The following is a 21288-nucleotide window of genomic DNA, read 5'->3' on the forward strand; positions in this document are numbered from 1 at the left end:
AGCCGATGAAACACTGCAATTAAATAACTACAAGCAGCAACCACTTTTCACGCAAAACGAAGTCCAAGCTATGAAGATGCTGCTGCGGTTCTGTATCTTTTCTCTCGTGCTCCATCTGCAGCTCTCGGTTCCATCAGGCGGGGCGGGAGGAAGGGGGGGGGGGAATAGCGCCTGAAGTAAACCTGCAGATCAGACCATCTATGCTAGTCTACTACTACAAATCTATGGGAGAAGCGCTTGCGGTCCTTCCCTTGCAGCTCTTGGAACACCTGCCCGTGCCTCCTCCTCTCCCTCCTCTCTCTGAACTGCTTTCTCTATGGTTGCCCTCGCTGTCCTCTCAAGGTTCCTCAGCAATTCATAGGCCATGCCAGGCTGCCCATCTCATCCGCAGCCGCAGTACGGCCTAGCGGGAGCGGTGGCGATGGGCAGAGGGGAGGCCCCAGGCAGAGACGCTCAGTTCAGCGGCCGCGAGGAGGATGGAGGCGGAAGGGCCCGAGTCTCCCACCAGTCCCGGCGGGGAGGGGCTCCCGGGGGCCGAGGCTGGTGAGAGGAGGCTGGAGGAGGGCGGGCCGGGCAGCCAAGCAACACAGTTGGAGCCTCCCTCCTCCCTGGCCGGCAGGGAGGGAGGGAGAGGAGCTGCTTCCTTTGAAACCCGGGAAATTTAAGGGACATCATCAATAAGGGACAGCAGCGGGACATGACGCTGGGATAAGGGAATGTCCCTCCAAATAAGGGACGCTTGACAGCTATGCACATCACAGATTTTATTATACAAGCTTTGGCCTCTGCATGTTGGATTTCTTGCATGCAGAGGCTATTCAAATGTGACACCTAGACGTGTCCACCCAGAAAAACAGGCACTATGGGCAATCCTGCTTTCCCACACTGTGTAGCCAATCTGATTGTCGGAGCAAGCCCAGAACAAATTTAAATTTTAGATGCCGTAGTCCCTAACAACAAAGGTTTTTACCTAGCAGTCGGTTGCAGAAGGTGGGGGACGGACACACACAGTTTTTTACCTTTCACATTTACGTAAACGCAGGAGAAATAACAAGAGCATGACACATCTGTCAGATGTTTCAAAGTGTGCATTACATCTTTGTGGGACACACAATAAACCATCTGCACGATTATTATTATTATTATTTTTTGGTATCAGGTTTTAGTTGCGTGGAAATACATATAGAATGTGCCTTATATATTGACATATAAATGCACGTCTATGCGATCCTATCGCAAGAAAGGGGAGCAGGGTGGGTTCTCTCAATCTTCCACAGCCACTGCGTTCTAGTTTGCAACTGGCGCAACAGCATTTCTCTGGCAAACATACGCGGCGCTTGTTTGCAAAATTACGTTCCGGCCGACGTGGGAAACTTTTCCAACAATACTAATTTGGATTTCAAGTTCAAAGAAACAGGAGGCAGCGCAGTAAAATTCAATCTGATCCCACTGGTCCCATGTATGTGCGCCAGCACTCTGTGAGTCTTCTCGTAATGTGACAAGTGAACAGGGTTCATCTCCATAAGTATATGTGTGTAAGAAAACATGAGTGGGTCGCCTGGCATGAGGTCTTCCCGTTTGTCATATCTGTTAAGGGAACAAGCAATAAGAAACTGCTATTAGTTTTTTTTCTTTTCTTTTCAAAAGTAAGACTATTGCTCCAGTCTGGAAATAAGCAAGGCATAGTAGTGGGAGCATAATAAAATTATTATTATTATTATTATTATTATTATTATTATTATTATTATTATTATTATTATTATTATTATCACATGCTGTCCCCCCTCTTTTTTTTTGCTTCTATTCATTCTTTTATTTATATTTTATATTTATTTACATTTTTAAAATTCTTTTTTAATTGTAATTTTATTTTAACGAAGTAATAAAAAGGTAAAGGGACCCCTGACCATTAGGTCCAGTCATGGCCGACTCTGGGGTTGCGGCGCTGATCTCGCTTTATTGGCCGAGGGAGCCAGAGTCCGCAGACAGCTTCTGGGTCATGTGGCCAGCATGACTAAGCTGCTTCTAGCAAACCAGAGCAGCGCACGGAAACACCGTTTATCTTCCCGCCGGAGCGGTACCTATTTATCTACTTGCACTTTGACGTGCTTTTCAACTGCTAGGTGGGCAGGAGCAGGGACCGAGCAACGGGAGCTCACCCCATTGTGGGGATTCGAACCGCCGATCTTCTGATCGGCAAGTTCTAGGCTCTGTGGTTTAACCCACAGCGCCACCCGCGTCCCAACGAAGTAATAATCATAAGTAAATAAGAATTAAGAAAATGCATGCCACTACCGAGACCATTCCATTGTAACCCCCAACCTACCAAAATTTCAACATCTCTTGTGATGGTTTGACCCCTTTCTGTTTTAACAGTACGCATTGTACAAGCACCCTCCATATCTCCTCAGAATCATTTTTCCTGCATATTCCCTGTCTTCCCTTAATGGCACATGTTAATTTATCATTAATAGTTATATCCCACACCTTTTTATGCCATTCTTCCATCTTATATTCACCATGCCCCTTCCATTTCCTAGCTATCATAATTCCTGCAGCTGTCAATAAATTTGTGAGCAAGTCCTTCACAGGAAGTCAGAAGGAGGACACTCTTTCCCACTTCTTCTTTCAGCTCTATGTGGTTTTCAAAGCTCAGGTTAATTCTACTGGATCCGACCTCCACGGCCCATGGCACTCCCTCAAAAAACCTGCAGGCACAAAACAGGTTGCCGACCTAGGGCTACTGCAACAACTATTCCTGCATTATACCCAACTTTAGTAAAGGTAAAGGGACCCCTGACCATTAGGTCAGTCGTGACCAACTCTGGGCTTACGGTGCTCATCTCGCTTTATTGGTTGAGGGAGCCGGCGTACGGCTTCCGGGTCATGTGGCCAAAATGACTAAGCCGCTTCTGGTGAACTAGAGCAGCGCACGGAAACGCCGTTTATCTTCCCGCCGGAGCGGTACCTATTTATCTACTTGCACTTTGACATGCTTTCGAACTGCTAGGTTGGTAGGAGCAGGGACCGAGCAACGGGAGCTCACCCCGTTGTGGGGATCTGAGCTGCCGACCTTCTGATTGGCAAGTCCTAGGCTCTGGTTTAACCCACAGCACCACCCGCGTCCCTTAACCCGAGGTACCACTCCCCAAATCAATTGTGTAGGACAAAGTAGGCATAGGTCGGAATGGCACATTGAAACACAACCAGAATGGGCTGCCAACCAGCAGTGGAAGGAGCTACACCAAGATGAGCCCGTGATAGGGGGCATCCAGCCTTTTCCGTGGGGCTGAAGCGGCAACAGGGCACAGCTGCCCAACCTGTAGCGATGGCAGAATGCCTGTGCGCATCAACTAAATGCAGCCCTGCCCACTATTCCAATTGCAAAAAGCTGCACGTCTTATTCACCTCCCCAAATCCTAAACAACATGTACTTCCCTTTGCTATTAACAATGCCCCAGAAAGAGGCATTAAAATTGATTCAAGTTTCTTTGGGGATGCTTCAGGCGATTTAGCCGCATTTTCCAGATAGAACGGAGAACATGATGTGCACATAAAATACTGGTCCAGTAAACATCTCATTAAGTCTACCTCATTTGCAAACTGTGTCTACGGCCAAGATGTAAAGAGCGTTTGATGTCTTTATTCTTTTTTAAAAATTTAAAACTGGAACCTGCCTTTAATGCTAAATCAGACTTGAGGTTTGTGAATAACAAACAGAACCGCATCCCTTCCATCAGTCTCGGTCTATCCCAAAGCATCTGAGATTAGGACAATGATTTCAAGTTCAGCGGATGCGATTCCTACGCAGTATTCAGCCTGCCTTATTTTAGACACAATGCCTTATGGTCAATGGAGGCCGCTACTTTATACACGCCAAACTTGGAGTCTAAACCACTGAGCCTCTTGGGCTTGTCGATCAGAAGGTCGGAGGTTCGAATCCCTGTGGCAGGGTGAGCTCCCGTTGCTCTGTCCCAGCTCCTGCCAACCTAGCAGTACGAAAGTGCACCAGTGAAAGTAGATAAATAGGTGCCACTGCAGCGGGAAGGTAAACGGCGTTTCCATGCGCTCTGGTTTCCGTCATGGTGTTCCATTGCGCCAGAAGTGGTTTAGTCATGCTGGCCACATGACCTGGAAAGCTGGACTTAACCGTCCCCCCCCCCATTTCATCTTCACAACAACCCAGTGAGGTGAAAAAAGGAAAAGGAACCCTGGACGGTTAAGTCCAGTCAAAGGTGACTATGGGGTTGCGGTGCTCAGCTTGCTTTCAGGCCAAGGGAGCCGGTGTTTGTCCTCAGACAACTTTCCAGGTCATGTGGCCAGCACGACTAAACCGCTTCTGACATCGTGATGGAAACGCCATTTACCTTCCCGCTGCAGCGGTACCTATTTATCTACTTGCGCTGGTGTGCTTTCGAACTGCTAGGTCGGCAGGAGCTGGGACAGAGCAACGGGAGCTCACCCCGTTGTCCGGATTCAAACCGCTGACCTTCTGATAGGCAAGCCCAAGGGGCTCAGTGGTTTAGACCACAGCGCCACCCGCCTCCCAGGTTAGGCTAAGAGATGGCAACTGGCCTAAGGCCAACCAAATGGCTTCAATGTCTGATTGGGGATTTGAACCCTGCTCCCCAAGGTCCTAGTCCGACACTCTAACTGTTACGTCACCCTGGCTCTTCTTATGAACCGCACAGAAGGCGACGCAAACTTCTGTAGCAGACCACTACGACTCTTCCTCACTAGCAATGGGTGACAAATTGTTCCAATTGTTCCCTTACTTTTTCACCCTCGTGCATCAGCTCTGCAACACTCGCTTGGCTTCCTCCGGCATCAGGGAAAGGTAGGCTGCGCACAGACACCCGGGGAGCTAAGGGAATAGCCAGGCTGGCTGGCTCCAGTTAATCGCACCCATTAATGTCTTCACCCCTGTGTTAGCAGCTCAGCCTATCTGAACTACGGGATCTGCAGCGCAAAATATCTAAGAGGCACCAGGTTGGCCAAGGTCCGGCCGAAAAGAACAACAACAGGGCAGTCTGCTCCTCAGAATAATCCCCCTCCATCCCTAACTATGCAGAACAAGTCTTGTGCAAAACAGTGCAGACTTTTTTGTTTGAGGAACCTGGTCCGTCACTGGGCAGATGTTCCCGCCCTCATAAATTGGGTTGCAGTTGCCAGCTGCACGTAATCTAAGCTAGCTGCTAATTGAAACACTAAGTATGGGATGCTTGCAGGAGAAAACCAAACACCTGGCCGGCTCCTGGAGTAATACTTTGCCCCCGGCTACCGAAGAAGCTGTCATTAAGGCGCAAGCTCTGCCAAACGCTATTATTCAGCCCCGTCCTTTCATCCTGGTTTTGCCAAGATGATAGAGAGCATGCCTTGCGTTAGCATGTCTGTCAAGCTGATTCGCCGTCAGTCACCGGAGGAAGACAATCAGCCGCCAGCCATTTTTCTTGAGGCAGATTTTTGAGGCACGGCGATGAAAAGGTAGCTCAGGTGGCCTATATGAGTCACTGAGTTTATATAGGTGCTCAGAGCTGAAACACGGGCTCCTGCCGAAGGGCCGAGGCTTCTCACACACATCTTAATCGTGCTGACATCCATTTAATTGAATTAAGGAAGTTCTGAAGGCGAAGCACTGCCCAGTTTGGGGAAAAGATTTGCCTAGATTTCCATTAATGGGAAGTGGGAAGATTCCTTTGTGAACTCTGGAGATATAGTAAGCCCACAACTTTACTCAATCTGCAGATTGCGTCAAAAGCCAAAACTCCATCTAGAATAGAATCCTAGTTCTTATTCGTATTAAGAAGATTAAGAAATCAAGATAACATTTTCATATATTTTTTTACGAAATAATGGAAACGGTTTCTTGAATATTTACAGATAAATTATAAACAGATAAAAACATTGGCAGGATTATTGTAATAACCTGCAGTTTTATAAGAGTATATATTTAAAGAAGATGAATAAATGAGTAAATTAAGTTAATTTGGAGATACAGAAGGTACGAGAAACAAATTTGAGGAAGTGCAGAAAGAGGCAGAAGGGAATTCTGAAATGTCAGAATGATTGTAAAATTAGTGAAATGTATAAACTTGAAAAAATAATTTAGAAATAAAAATTTTATTATTTATGATAAAAGAATAATCCTAGAATTGTAGGGTTGGAAGGGACCCCAGGGGTAATCTAGTCCAACCCCCTGCAATGCAGGAATCTCAGTTGTTTAGACTTTATCTAAATTATACAATTCTGCATTTGAACAACTGGTATTAATAACTGTATTATAAATTGGTATTGTTATAATGAGGCTATTACTGGACTGTAATGGAAAACTAATAAAAAGTATTATTATATTTAAAAAATCTTACATCCAATGCGAATTGACTTCTAAAAACCGAGACACTCCGGTCTGCGCTGCAGCTGCATCGATATGGACGGAAACATCTGAGGAGAGAACGAAACAGTGCTTCTAAATAAATAGGAGCTCAAGACAGAAACACTTGAAAGGAAGGAGTAAAACTTAGTCTCACTGGGGTAGGGAGAATTTACATGCTTTTAAGTACAACCCCGTGTGCTGGAGCCTGGTGTAAAATAATGGACAATATACTTGGAATTACACTGGCTCCCAGTACGTTTCCAAGCACAATTCAAAGTGTTGGTGCTCACAATTCAAAGTGTTCTATGCCCCTCTGCAAACCACTCTTCCAATTCCAATTCCAATATGCCGCCCAGAGTGGCTGGGGAAACCGAGCCAGATGGGCGGGGTATAAATAATAAACATATTATTATTATTATTATTATTATTATTATTATTATTATTATTATTATTATTATACTGTCCTCCTGCTCCTGACAAGATTCAGGATCAGGATTAGGAGGAGGGGACCCTCCTCAACACGGTCCCTGACACATTGCCTTGCAGAACCAGACCCGACACAGCTCGTTTCTCCATCAGCTTTTCAACATCATGATGTATCACCATATCACAACATTTGGCTGGCGATACATTGCAGTGTTGAAAACCTGGTGCCGCCCATCAGTGGCATTGCAGTGTTTTGGATGTATGCGGTGAATATAGGACGGTCGCTTCTCCATTCCGAGCTGCCTCCTCAAAGCAGCTTCCCGAAGCTGAGCGACGCATCTACAAACGCACAAACGACGCGCCCCCCCGCCCCCCACGGACTGTCACGGGACCCGAGCCCAAAAGTCTCTTCCTTAAGTTTCATCTCGGCTTCACGCACCTGCCGTTGGAGACACTAACTGGTGGAGTTTCTGCATGGCGACTCCTCCAGGATAATTGAAGTGGGAAACATACAGAGATACTCCCGAGTAGACAGCGTTAGCTAGAAGGTGTACTGCAACAAAGAGAGATGCCAACTTATACAACCAAGACTTCTTGTAGTTGTTTAGACTGCAAAGGAGAAAAGGAGACGAGACTTAGCGGCTGATCTTGTCTTTGTATAATATATCCAACTCAAACACAGTCATACCTTGGAAGTCGAATGCCTTGGCTCCCGAACAAATAGGCTCCTGAATGATCGAAATCTGGAAGTGCGTATTCTGATTTGCGAACGTTCTTTGGAACCCGAACGTCCGATGGGGCTTTCGATTGGCTGCAGCAGCTTCCTGCAGCCAGTCAGAAGCCGGGCATTGGTTTCCGAATGTTTTGGAAGTCAAACGGACTTCTAGAAAGGGATTCCGTTCAACTTCCAAGGTACGACTGTACAGGGCAGAAAAACTCATGTTAGGGGTGCTGATCTTGTCTTCCCGTAATATATCCAACTCAAATACAGGGAAAAAACCACACGTTGTGGTGGCTCGGTGAGTAAATAGAGAGAGAGAATGTGAATGGCTTCTAGGCCAACATAAATTCACACATTTTTCTTCCTTCAGGTCAATTTTACCTTGTTAGGTGAGCCTTGATGGAAGGAGGCAACTCAAAGTGATTCTAAAACTGGCAAGTAATGCATTACCAATAAAACAAAGGACGACAGGATTAAAAAATAAATAAATCTTAACTTACATTCGTGAGCAGCCTTTGGCAGCCACAATATTGAAGATTGGGAAAGTGTATATAATAAACCGCAGTTCTTTGTGTGGGAGAAAGGAATAGAGAAAAATAAAGCCAAGTGTGGGTAGAAGTAATATTCGAGTCCTCCTCTCTCCTGCACCTAGAGGTATAAATAGTATACTGCAACCCAGGGCGCGAGGCATGGCTGAATAAAAATACCACAGGAAAGGAGAAGTCTACAAAAAAAGAGTTAAGGATTTAATGCTGCCTTTTGGAATGTTTCCAGTGAAGAAGCATGCTACGTACTCACAGGCCCTGAATAAAGACAAAAGTTCTATTTTAGTGGAATACAGAAACACTACGTACAGTGGTACCTCGGGTTACATACACTTCAGGTTACATACGCTTCAGGTTACAGACTCTGCTAACCCAGAAATAGTGCTTCAGGTTAAGAACTTTGCTTCAGGCTGAGAACAGAAATCGTGCTCCGGCGGCGCAGCAGCAGCAGGAGGCCCCATTAGCTAAAGTGGTGCTTCAGGTTAAGAACAGTTTCAGGTTAAGTACGGACCTCCGGAACGAATTAAACACTTAACTCGAGGTACCACTGTATTTACATGGGCCTTCCAAAGGAGACACGTGTGTTTGAGAGAGTAGGAGCATGTGGATAAATGCACATACCAACTACAATGGCGCCTTGGTTCTCAAACACCGAAAACCCGGAAGTAAGTGTTCCGGTTTTGGAACGTTTTTCGGAAGCTGAATGTCCAATGCAGCTGTTGGCTATTGTTTCTGCGGCGCCTGCACCAATCAGAAGCTGCACCTTGGTTTTCAAACATTTTGGAAGTCAAACAGACAGCATTAAGTTTGGCGCTTTTGTTTTTGCTATTTACTTTGCGTTTTTGTTTTTGAGGCTTTTTGGGTTCATTTTTTTGTGTGACTGTGTGGAATCCCAGTTCAGCTACTGATTGATTGATTGATTGATTGATTGATTGAGTGTCTGCAGAAATGAATAAAATCTGACTATCATCAGTGCAGGGAACAAAATAAAATAATTTTAATTTTTATCATCTACAATGCTGCCTTATTTATTTTATAGCGTAGTATGATGATTATTGCTTTCATTTTATGGATCAATGATCTCGTTGGATAGTAAAAGTCATGTTAAATTGCTGTTGTAGGGGTTGTTTTTAAAAGTCTGGAACGGATGAATCCGTTTTGCATTACTTTCTATGGGAAAGTGCACCTTGGAACGGACGTCTGGAATGGACTGAGTTTGAGAACCAAAGTACCACTGTGTTCCCATATGGCACAGCTTTGTGAAAGGGCAAAGTTTACATAGAATCGTAAAGGGACTCCAGGGGTCATCTAGTCCAACCCCCTACAATGCAGGCATCTTTTGCCCAACATGGGCCTCAAAACTCACAATTGAAAGTCTCAATCAGTCCAGCCAAATAGATACGATGTTACGTAAAGCGTGTTCTCCTTCACGGAGAGCACGTGTTGCGGTGGGGGCCACCAGGACACTCCAAAGTTGTGGGGCGGGCTAATCGACCATTGGCCACTGATACGATTGGGCTTCCCTTGTTGTTGGGAAGAAGTTAATGTTGCCATTTGTTGATTGACATACAGAAATGCTAAAACTCCTTGCAGGAGGCTAGGGCTTTTTTCTTTTCGCCCGTGCAGCGGATTGCCCGTCGCCCCCTCCCTATATTTAGGGTTGTTCGCTTTGACCTTGCTATGCCTGTTATGGGGTCGTCTGCTCTTGGGGCAGAGGCCCGGTAAGAATTTTGTCCATCTGGCTGATTGGCTGGTGCTATTTGGTTTTTGCCTACTGCGTAGCAAATCGCCACAACTTGTAAGGTTGCGGTTAGGCATTGGTTTATGGTTTGGTTGGTTGAGGGGCATGGATTGGCTGTGCCTGCCCCTCTAATGCTGCTGCTGCAAGGGATTCCATTCAAGGAATACAGGGGCTCACTATTGCTTTTGTCTGAAACCTGTCAAGGGGCTAGGGCCACGCAACAGCCCCTGATTGCATTTGGGGAGGGCTGAGGGCACGTTCCCTGCTCCGTCGCTAGCCCCAAGTGTATTCCCCTTTTCTGACTTTCACAGGCGTGTGGAATGTCAGACTGTCCCCCACTGGGGGGCAGCTAGTCGCAATCAATGCCTAAGCAACCACTCACTTGTTTGTATTTTAATAAAGTTGTGGCCAAAATTATGCCAAAAACCTTAAACGAAAATTCCGTGTGATGTGTGAGTTATTGGGGTGGACCTGGGGACCTCGACACGCAATGTGATTATATGTAAAACCAATAAAAATCAGAGAGAGAGAGAAACTCGCAGGGCATCAGCTGGGACGATCATGCCAGCTCAGAATACCTGACTTCACTGATGCTGTACCACACATTAAAGGATACTCCCCAGTTGGAACTTTTATTTAAAACGGTGTTATACCAAAGCACTTTCCCCTCGGGCCACAGAAGCTGCCTCCACAACATAGAATCCAAGGCTACGGTGAGGCCTAAACGAAAGCAAAATCCCAAAGTAAAAAGTGAAACGGAAAACACTTTTTCTTTTCTTTTTTTTAGCCTGAAGCAATGAATTTGTTTCCCAGATAAGACATAAAACACAATCTGAATTACAGTGGAATAAAAACCTTTGCTATGGGTTGAAGTTGCAGGCAGGATTTGAAATATAAGCAGCAGATTATTGAAAGAATTAATGATATCAGGGCTTAGATAGTAAGTTTTAAAACAGCTAATAAAAAGTAGTAAAAATAAACATCAAGAAAGGTGGGACGGGAAGTCTAGAAGACGTTAAAAAGGTAAAGGTACCCCTGCCCGTACGGGCCAGTCTTGACAGACTCTAGGGTTGTGCGCCCATCTCACTCAAGAGGCCGGGGGCCAGCGCTGTCCAGAGACACTTCCGGGTCACGTGGCCAGCGTGACATCGCTGCTCTGGCAAGCCAGAGCCGCACACGGAAACACCGTTTACCTTCCCGCTAGTAAGCGGTCCCTATTTATCTACTTGCACTCGGAGGTGCTTTCGAACTGCTAGGTTGGCAGGCGCTGGGACTGAACAACGGGAGCGCACCCCACCGCGGGGATTCAAACCGCCAACCTTTCGATCGGCAAGCCCTAGGCGCTGAGGCTTTTACCCACAGCGCCACCCGCGTCCCTTATCTAGAAGACGTTATGTATGTATAAAAAAACTATATGATGGTAAGTTATTTGAAATATCTTTGGAGACTATATTGTATATAAAAAAATAAAATAGCTATTTGATGTTAGGTGTTTAAGACTTAGTTTTTAGAAAGGGGTTATTTCTTCACTAGTCCAAAAGTGCACTTTAATTGTTAAATATTTCTGGGCCATTGTTGCTTTTTAGCTTCAACCTTTCAAAGAAAAAACAATTTTCCTGAGGCAGTTTCCTTCATCGTTATAAAGCAACAACACAATTTCAGTAAAATACTTCAGAACAGTAATTAGAAAGATCTCCGAGTCCAGCCAAGCAATCCGTAAAATTAATGAAGCCATTTCGGAAGGCTGTTCAAAACCAGAAATAAAAATAGCTACTAATAACCCACAGCCAACCTTCTTCACAGAAACGCATCGACGCTAAAAGCAATGTGAAAGAAAAATGGGTCTTACCAAGCCATAGAGCCCCTGCAGGAACGCTATAGGAAAGCATTTTCACAAAGGAGAGCCTTTTATTAAACAGGGTTATCAGAAGCATAAGACCCAGGAATATGCAGAGCTCAGATCTGAAGACAATAATGGCCAACGCCGAGAAACAGATGAACGAGCGGTGCTTTTGCTGAATCCAGGACGTAATGGCCAGCAGAACTGGTGGACAGAGAAACAAAAGAATCTGTCAAAGTGTGACCAGATTAGGGTTTTTAAAAAAACAACACAATTTTCATTAAATTTTCTGTTTTGCAATTTAGAACATTTAAACAACCTTAAAATATCAATTTCTTCTCTGTCCACGGTTAATTTTGCATACTTTGGCCAACCTCCCCTAAAAACAAGGTCAACAACTCCTGGCAATGATAATGGATAGATCACAGCCAGTCTTTTTATACTGTGAGTAGATCGCAGTCTCTTGGAAGTTGGACGTGCCTGAACTAGACCATTCAGTACAGTGGTGCCTCGCAAGACGAAATTAATCCGTTCCGCAAGTCTCTTCGTCTTGCGGTTTTTTCGTCTTGCGAAGCACGGCTATTAGCGGCTTAGCGGCTATTAGTGGCTTAGCGGCTATTAGCGGCTTAAAGAAAAAGGAAACAAACTCGCAAGAACTCGCAAGACGTTTTGTCTTGCGAAGCAAGCCCATAGGGAAATTCGTCTTGCGGAACGACTCAAAAAACGGAAAACCCTTTCGTCTAGCGAGTTTTTCGTCTTGCGAGGCATTCGTCTTGCGGGGCACCACTGTATTCTATTACTACATTCATAAAAACTTATTTACACCGTTGAATTTATCTTAATGCTGCCCTCCTTTTCAAATGTGCACAATCCCCCCCCCCCAGTATATCCAATAAACATTTTCCAATCTTCTCTAAACGTACGCTCTTCTTGTTCTCTTATTCTATATGTTAGGTCCGCAAGCTGTGCATATTCCATCAGTTTAAGTTGCTATTCTTCTTTGGTTGGGACCTCGTTCGTTTTCCATTCTGGATTAACTACTGATCAAGCGGCAAGTTATTTCAGTCTAAAGGCAACGGCGAGTAAAACTGCTTACCGACGGGTAGTGCAAACACGTTGGGGAGCGTTCGAGTGCAGTAGAACATCAGGTGGAACTGCGTCGCAGTTATGAGACAGAACATCGTCGAGACGGTCGGACCAAACTGCTTTCTCACTTCTTTGTGCAATCGCCACAAGGCATAAATTACACACAGCCCCAGGCTTCCTCGGGCTTGCATGGAAATAAAACAAGGTGGGGAGGGAGGGCAAACGTTATCTGTAGTAGAAATGGAAGAATCGACTGCTGCGAGATTACTCTGGCAATCTAACTGCATTAGAGATTGTAGCAGAGGTGAGGTAGCTGTGGCCCTCCACAATTTTTTTTTTACTATTTTTACTATTATTAATAATAATAATAATTTATTGACAATTTTCAATTATTTTCAGAGTTTCCAGTTATAAAGAAATAAAGTGATCCAAAGAAAAAGAAAAGAGAGAAAAATAAAAAGCCACAAAAATGTGCAAAAGGGAAAAAAAGTATATAAATATATATGAAAAATACTCTAACCTATAAATATAAATTTGATATTATTATCATTTTCTATAACTCCAAGTTTCCAGTTATAAATAAATAAAGTGATACAAAGAAACAGAAAATTTTAAAAAGGCACAAAAATGTGTAAAGGTTGGGGAGAAAACATTAAATGAATATATATGAAAAAATACCCTAACCCATGAATAAAAATTTGATATTAATATCCCAATACTAATACTACTAATAATTTATTACTTATACCCTGCCCATCTGGCCGGGACTCCCACTCTGGGCGGCTTCCAACAGGATATTTAAAACACAGTAAAACATCAAACATTAAAAACTTTCCTAAACAGGGCTGCCTTCAGATGTCTTCTAAAGGTCAGGTGGTTGTTTATTTCCTTGACATCTGATGAGAGGGAATTCCACAAGGCGGGCGCCACTACCGAGAAGACCCTATCTACATATTAATAGCCTACTGCATTTGGTATAACTTATTCTAAGTTTCCAGTTATAAAGAAATAAAGTGATCCAAAGAAAAAGAAAAGAGAGAAAAATAAAAAGGCACAAAAATGTGCAAAGGGGGGAAAACATTATATAAATATATACGAAAAATACCCTAACCCTTAAATATGAATTTGATATTATTCTAATACTTATGTAAATATGAACAGCCTACTGCATTTTGTGTAACACATTCCAAATATTGTCATATGTATCCCAGTCTGCATCTGTAAGCAGCCCGTTCACAAGCTGCAAGTGTTCTCATATTGTCGATCCACTTATTGTTGTTGAACTACAATTCCCAGCAGCTCCAGTAAGTATGGCCAATGCTAAGGGATAATGGGAGTTGTAGTCCAGGATCACGGTTTCCTCATCCACAGTTTACAGACTATTACAGAGCCGCCCCCCCCCCCAAATTCCTGAAAAGGGCCTTTCTTGACTTGAGCAACAGATCTCATACCTATCAGCTGGGAGTAAAACTTGGACATTTGCAGCAGCGACAGCAGACAGACGGCTGGGCTGGAAAGCAGCGCGACAAACAAGGGGCCAAGGAACGTCCTCGGGACGACGCCAGGAAATTCGTGATGATCATACTGTCGTTGAAAAACAAAGAGGCTATAGAAAGGTAGGCGACAAATGTTGCAAATAACAAATACGGTGGTACCTCTGGTTGTGAACGGGATCCGTTCTGCAGGCCTGTTTGCAACATGAGCAGAACGCAACCCGCGTCTGTGCGTGCTGCGATTCGCCACTTCTGCGCATTACGTCATTTTGCGCTTCTGCACATGCAGCAAAACCCAGAAGTAACCCTTTCTGGTATTTCCGGGTCGCCGCAGGACACAACCTGAAAAAGTGTATCATGAAGCAAATGCAACATGTGGTACGACTGTATATGACCCACAAAATAGAAGGCGCAAATATTCTATGGCAATGGTAGTTCTAAATTCGGTGGGTCTGCAGAAACAGGGATGCGCTCTCCAAAGTATTTGCTCCAGAGTAGCCTTGCTGGTATTTGCAGCGGTAATTAAAAAGACAAGTAGCATAATCCTGAAGCAGCAATTTGCCTAATACAGTACACTTCCCCACGAGATCCCTCTGGAAGGATTACTGTACTTTTCAGCATATAAGACTATGTTTTTTTCCTAAGAAATCATGCTAAAAAGTTGTGGCCGTCTTATACTTGGGGAGTGCATAGGGTGGACGTTTGATTGGTTGCTGCCGCAGATGTCAGCGGCTATTGTGCGTGTTATTGGTTGCTGCGTCAATGGGTGGAGTTGATTGGCCGACGCTGCAGCAACTGGGCAGGTGATTTGCAGCTTCTGCTGGCGAGGGGACAGATGGGAGTCGGATTTAGCAACGTGTGTGGGTGAGCAATTTTCAGCATCCCCCCCCCCCCAAAAAAGCTCAACAACTCTGTGCAATCCTCTGTGCAAAACTTTGTGGGATCTCCCCTATTTACAGTGGTGCCTCGCAAGACGAAATTAATTCGTTCCGCGATTTTTTTCGTCTTGCGAAGCACGGTGTCGGAAAAGGTTCGGAAAAGCTTCAAAAATCACAGAAGTCTTCAAAAACCTCAAAAAAGGCTACCACACCGCATGCTATGAGTTGCCCCTCGAAGTCAAGTCGCAACTGTATTAACTGTGTTAAGAAAAAGGAAACAAACTTGCAAGACGTTTCCGTCTTGCGAAGCAAGCCCATAGGGAAAATCGTCTTGCGAAGCAGCTCAAAAAACCAAAACCCCTTTCGTCTTGTGGGTTTTTTGTCTTGCGAGGCATTCGTCTTGCGAGGTACCACTGTACATAAATTTTAATCCCCCGAAATAGGGGGTGTCTTATACATGGGGGCATCTCACAGATGGAAAAGTATGGTATATAAAATACTGGTGAGGCACCCATGCCCTCCTGGTGTTGCTAGACTCCAATTCCTATCTATACATATGTGGGGATCAGACTTGTACTGAATTCAATCCAAATATTTTGGCTTAGCAGATGTGGAACGGCCTTTACTTCGTCATCTGCGCAGGGAATAATAAACTGATAAAACATTTTCCTCTCTAAAGGTAAAGGGACCCCTGACCATGAGGTCCAGTCGTGACCGACTCTGGGGTTCCGGTGCTCATCTCGCTTTATTGGCCGAGGGAGCTGGCGTACAGCTTCCGGGTCATGTGGCCAGCATGACTGAGCCGCTTCTGGAGAACCAGAGCAGCACACGGAAACGCCGTTTACCTTCCCGCCAGAGTGGTACCTATTTATCTACTTGCACTTTGACGTGCTTTCGAACTTCTAGGTTGGCAGGAGAGGGGCCGAGCAACGGGAGCTCACCCCGTCGCAGGGATTCAAACCGCCGACCTTCTGATCAGCAAGTCCTAGGCTCTGTGGTTTAACCCACAGCGCCACCCGCATCCTTTCCTCTCTAGAGGGGCATAAATACGACTTCTTTTTTCATCCATGCCTCTGAACATGGGATGAGAATTAAGTGCTTCATCTCAAATCTCACCCCAAGAGAAAGAACATAATGGTTCTCCTCTTTTGACTCCCTCAAGCAATGGGTGTTTGTTTCCATTCTACCACATCCATTGAAACCCAGAGGCTAAAAATGGAGAGCGTTAAAACCTCTGCTTTCCGCCCTTTCGTCGCATGAACCTAGCAACTCAGCAGGACACCAATCGTAAACAGAGGAAGGTTTCGAAGCAAGATCTTCCCTGAGGATCATCCCGTTCACCTTGTCGAAGTCCAGTTTGTGCCAAAGGATGTCGTGGATGGCCTGAAGATTGAAGCTCTCTTCCACTTTTGCAAACGGGCAGACTGCTAGGTGCACGAAGGCCACGGCGATGATCAACAGCAACAGAAACTGCTGTCCTCCCGAAGATCTCTTCTCGGCCATGACGGATACAAAACATCCACCTGTGCATGATTATAGTGTGAGATCAAAAGTGAAAAGATATGAAAATGATGTACTGGTGGTATTTGGCTCCTTGTAATGATCACTGCAGATGGCGACAGCAGCCACGAAATTAAAAGATGCCTGCTTCTTGGGAGAAAAGCAATGACAAACCTAGACAGCATCTTAAAAAGCAGAGACATCACCTTGCCAACAAAGGTCCGCATAGTGAAAGCTATGGTTTTCCCAGTAGTGATGTATGGAAGTGAGAGCTGGACCATAAAGAAGGCTGATCGCCGAAGAATTGATGCTTTTGAATTATGGCGCTGGAGGAGACTCTTGAGAGTCCCATGGACTGCAAGAAGATCAAACCTCTCCATTCTTAAGGAAATCAGCCCTGAGTGCTCACTGGAAGGACAGATCCTGAAGCTGAGGCTCCAATACTTTGGCCACCTCATGAGAAGAGAAGACTCCCTGGAAAAGACCCTGATGTTGGGAAAGATGGAGGGCACAAGGAGAAGGGGATGACAGAGGAAGAGATGGTTGGACAGTGTTCTTGAAGCTACCAGCATGAGTTTGATCAAACTGTGGGAGGCAGTGGAAGACAGGAGTGCCTGGCGTGCTCTGGTCCATGGGGTCACAAAGAGCTGGACACGACTAAACAACAACAACAACAACAACAACAAGTTAGCAAAAATGTATAAGACAGGTACAAATACCTGAGGGAAATGTAAAGAAAAAGAAGGCACCTTCTACCATATGTGGTGGTCGTATAAGGTAATAAAAGCATTCTGGGAAATGATCTATAATGAATTGAAAAAAATGTTTGAAATAACCTTTATTTTTTAAAAATCCCAGAAGCTTTTTTATTAGGAATTGTAGGTACCAGCATCACAAAGGAAGAGAAAATACTTTTTATGTATGCAACAACAGCCGCGTGGATGCTACCAGCCCAGAGATGGAAAGAAGATAAAGTCCCAACCAGGGAGGAATGGCAAACCAAGCTGTTAGACAATGCTGAAAGAGCAAAACTGACTGGAAAGCTCAGGAACCAAGAAAGAATGAGGAAAAACTGTCATTTATTTAGGAGACCACTGTAAGCAGATGAAAACATTAGCAGGATTCTAATAACAATTGTAATGTAACAAACATTATGGACAATATGGAGAGGTATAAAATATGGATTATGAAATAATGTGCAGTTGAAAATGTTGACAATAGGACCCCTGGAGGGGATGGGGGGGGGAGTCTAGAGATTCAGAGAAATCTCTAAATATGGATATGTATTTGGTATGGTTATAACTCTACGCTGGTAAAATCAAATAAAAATTATTTCAAAAAAAAGGGAAAGTTCAAAGACAAATCAGCATCTCTCTGCAGAGCCAAACACCGTAGGCACAGAGAATAACATGATGCTGGTTTGGGCACCAAGCTGTTCTAAACCAGCACAGCTTCACATTGCAAGCATGTTGAGCTTAGCCATTTCTGTTCCCTCTCTAGTTATCTGGATAGAAGGTATTGTTATGAGTTTGTGGGTGCTAGACCTCCATAATGCCTGGGTCCAGTAGGTGTTGGAATTCAATTGTGGGAAACGTTACACTATAAGCCAGGTCAGGTGCCTTGTGGTTTGTTCGTGGTTTTTTGAATAAATTTCATTAAAGAGAAAAACAGAACTTATGTCCAATATCCTCTCCTCCCCCACAAACTAAAATATTAATCTATGTATCTTATCAAAGGAAAAAAGAAAAGAGTAAGAAAGAAGATAAAGAAAGGGTAGAGAGAATAGTAAGAAGAAAAAAGAAGTAAGAAAAAGTGGTAGTTCTGCTTGGAACACGGCACAAAGTCAAAGAATTTCACAGTGCCTTTGCCACAAGTGCTATTAGAACAAATATACCCCAAAACAATGGGACGCGGGTGGCACTGTGGGTTAAACCACGGAGCCTAGGACTTGCCAATCAGAAGGTCGGCAGCTCAAATCCCCGCAACGGGGTGAGCTCCCGTTGCTCAGTCCCTGCTCCTGCCAGCCTAGCAGTTCGAAAGCACGTCAAAGTGCAAGTAGATAAATAGGTACCGCTCTGGCGGGAAGCTAAATGGCGTTTCTGTGTGCTGCTCTGCTTCGCCAGAAGCGGCTTAGTCATGCTGGCCACATGACCCAGAAGCTGTACGCCGGCTCCCTCGGCCAATAAAGCAAGATGAGCGCCGCAACCCGAGTTGGTCACGACTGGACCTAATGGTCAGGGGTCCCTTTACCTTTATATCCCAAAACAAAATTGACCCCTTGCTCAACACAAATTTTCCGTAACAAGCAACACAGAAGATGCTTTGTTCACACGGAGTATTTCACCATGAGTTAATTCCCCCTTTATTATTTTTATCTTTTGAAGGATCATTAATTCAGCCAAAGTGTTTGTTGTTGTTGTTCTCAAACAGCAGCAGATAAGAGGGGGTTGGAATATGAAATACAGGCGGAGGTTCTTTAAACAGGGCACACGGCCTTGTCAAACAGCTGCCTTAAAAACAAAGCCAGGAAAAATCAATGTGCATCGATTTTTACTGGAGTGTTTTGTTGATTACCTTGTTTTGCTTTTTTGTCCTTACCAAGTCCTAATGGTCCAACGCCAGGGTAAATCAATAAAGGGGAGAACCAATCTGGAGGAAGAGGGGTTGGAGTTTTGCAGCTCAAATCCAATCATTATTGGTTTCTATTGATTTATTGGTTTGTTTGTTTGTTTGTTGCTCGTATAGATTTTGGTTTTTTTAATGTTTGATGCTATGTTTTGTTTTTCTGTATGTTTGTAAACTGCCCAGAGTGTCTGGGGAAGCCCAGCAAAATGGGCAGGATATAAATTTAAAAATTGTTGTTGTTACCTCTACTTTGTACTCAGCACATAACCTGGAAACTGCAATTAATCCAGAATGCGGCAGCTTGACTGGTGACTAGCAGTGGCTACCAGGACCATATAACACCGGTCCTGAGAAGAAGAAGAAGAAGAAGAAGAAGTAGTAGTAGTTTGGATTTGATATCCCGCCTTTCACTCCCCTTCAGGAGTCTCAAAGTGGCTAACATTCTCCTTTCCCTTTCTCCCCCACAACAAACACTCTGTGAGGTGAGTGGGGCTGAGAGACTTCAGAGAAGTGTGACTAGCCCAAGGTCACCCAGCAGCTGCATGTGGAGGAGCGGAGACGCGAACCCGGTTCCCCAGATTACGAGACTACAGCTCTTAACCACTACACCACACTGGTGATCTGCATTGGCTCCCAGTACATTTCCGAGCACAATTCAAAGTGTTGGTGCTGACCTTTAAAGCCCTAAACGTCCTCGGCCCAGTATTCCTGAAGGAGCATCTCCACCCCCATCATCCAGCCCGGACATTGAGGTCCAGCTCTGAGGGCCTTCTGGCAGTTCCCTCACTGCAAGATGTGTGGTTACAGGGAACCAGGCAGAGGGCCTTATCAGTAGTGGCATCCACCCTGTGGAACGCGCTCCCATCAGATATCAAGGAAATAAACAACTATCTGACTTTTAGAAGACATCTGAAGGCAGCCCTGTTTAGGGAAGTTTTTAATATTTAATGTTGTATTGTTTTTAACACTCGATTGGGAGCCACCCAGAGTGGCTGGGGAAACTCAGCCAGATGGGCGGGGTATAAATTATAAATTAATATTAACCTTGGGCAAGCTAACTGCCTCTATTATTACAAACAACTGGAAAAGCAGCATTATAGGATATCTGCCTCACTTATACAAGATAGAGGGCATTTAGTGTGTTTGTACCTTCATTGTACACAATATCTGCTCCCCCCCAACTTGGCTACGTCCATACTGCCTTTCTTGCAGGGGCATTTAGGGGACAGGGATGCGACTTTCTTGCCTCCCTGGCGAAGCACGCATTATTATGTTGCAAACATGCCACCACGCTCTAGATTGAGGCGGGCGATCCTTCAAACTCAGAGGGCATCTTTCGATTGCAACTAGCACCGTTGCGACAAATCAACGACGCCCTCCGAAGAATCCGATTTATTATTATTTATTGCATTCGTAGACCCAGAGGTCGCAGAATAAAATCAAAATACAAAACCACAAAACACATAATCGAAATGGAAGCAACAGCCCAATTTTCCAGCCACCCCCCCGTAAAAAAAACCACATTTTAAAAGGGTATCGGATCTTTGATCCAACTCTTCTCCCCGTTTACTTCCGCTTCTGCTCTCTATTCCTCCCTCCTTCCCTCCGAGATCAAGCCTGCCAAGCCCATCCGACGGAAGGATGAGAAATCCTGCCCGATCCGGACGAAGGAGGAAACTGGACTTACCCGCAAGGCACCCACGTGGCCACTCTAGGCAAAGCCAGCCCGCGGAGCACGTGATCCGCTTCAGGGGCGGGGCCGGACGCGTCAGCTGACCAACGCGCCTGCGGGAGTAAGGGCGCCGAGCTAGCATCCCGGCCATCTTAGGGACTGGCAAAAAGCACAGGGCGCAGGGCGCATTTAAGAGCTTGAATGGAGCAAGTGGAAAGGGAAGCTGAGGATCATCCAGTCCAACCCCCTGCAATGCAGGAATTTAATAGGATGGCAATAGAGCCAGAAGCTGGAGAAGGACAGATTAGACAGCTCGCTTCCTGCATCCTGTCAAATCATCGCAAATCAATTGCTAAGTAGAGGTCAGAAGTACTTGGGCGCACCATGT

The 21288-nt window shown here is 45.0% G+C and overlaps 1 protein-coding gene across 3 annotated transcripts; it reads right to left on the reverse strand.

Moving 5' to 3' along the window:
• Positions 1 to 749: 749 nt before the first annotated feature.
• Positions 750 to 21058, reverse strand: ALG12 (ALG12 alpha-1,6-mannosyltransferase). Of its 3 annotated transcripts, none has more exons than XM_028746010.2 (10): positions 20916 to 21058; positions 16445 to 16626; positions 14184 to 14316; positions 12743 to 12916; positions 11656 to 11850; positions 10423 to 10526; positions 8021 to 8244; positions 7239 to 7408; positions 6366 to 6441; positions 750 to 1587 (listed from the first exon to the last, which is right to left on the reverse strand). In XM_028746010.2, the coding sequence occupies exons 1-10, from the start codon at positions 21049 to 21051 to the stop codon at positions 1350 to 1352; spliced, it is 1632 nt and encodes a 543-aa protein (XP_028601843.2). In that variant the 5' UTR covers positions 21052 to 21058; the 3' UTR covers positions 750 to 1349. The 3 variants fall into 3 exon arrangements, with proteins under 3 accessions (XP_028601843.2, XP_077791946.1, XP_077791947.1); XM_077935820.1 differs by lacking the exon at positions 20916 to 21058 and adding an exon at positions 19472 to 19562; XM_077935821.1 differs by lacking the exons at positions 14184 to 14316; positions 20916 to 21058 and adding an exon at positions 19472 to 19565.
• Positions 21059 to 21288: the final 230 nt, after the last annotated feature.

Source organism: Podarcis muralis, chromosome 10, assembly GCF_964188315.1.
Source record: "Podarcis muralis chromosome 10, rPodMur119.hap1.1, whole genome shotgun sequence".
Classification (NCBI taxonomy): Eukaryota; Metazoa; Chordata; class Lepidosauria; order Squamata; family Lacertidae; genus Podarcis; species Podarcis muralis.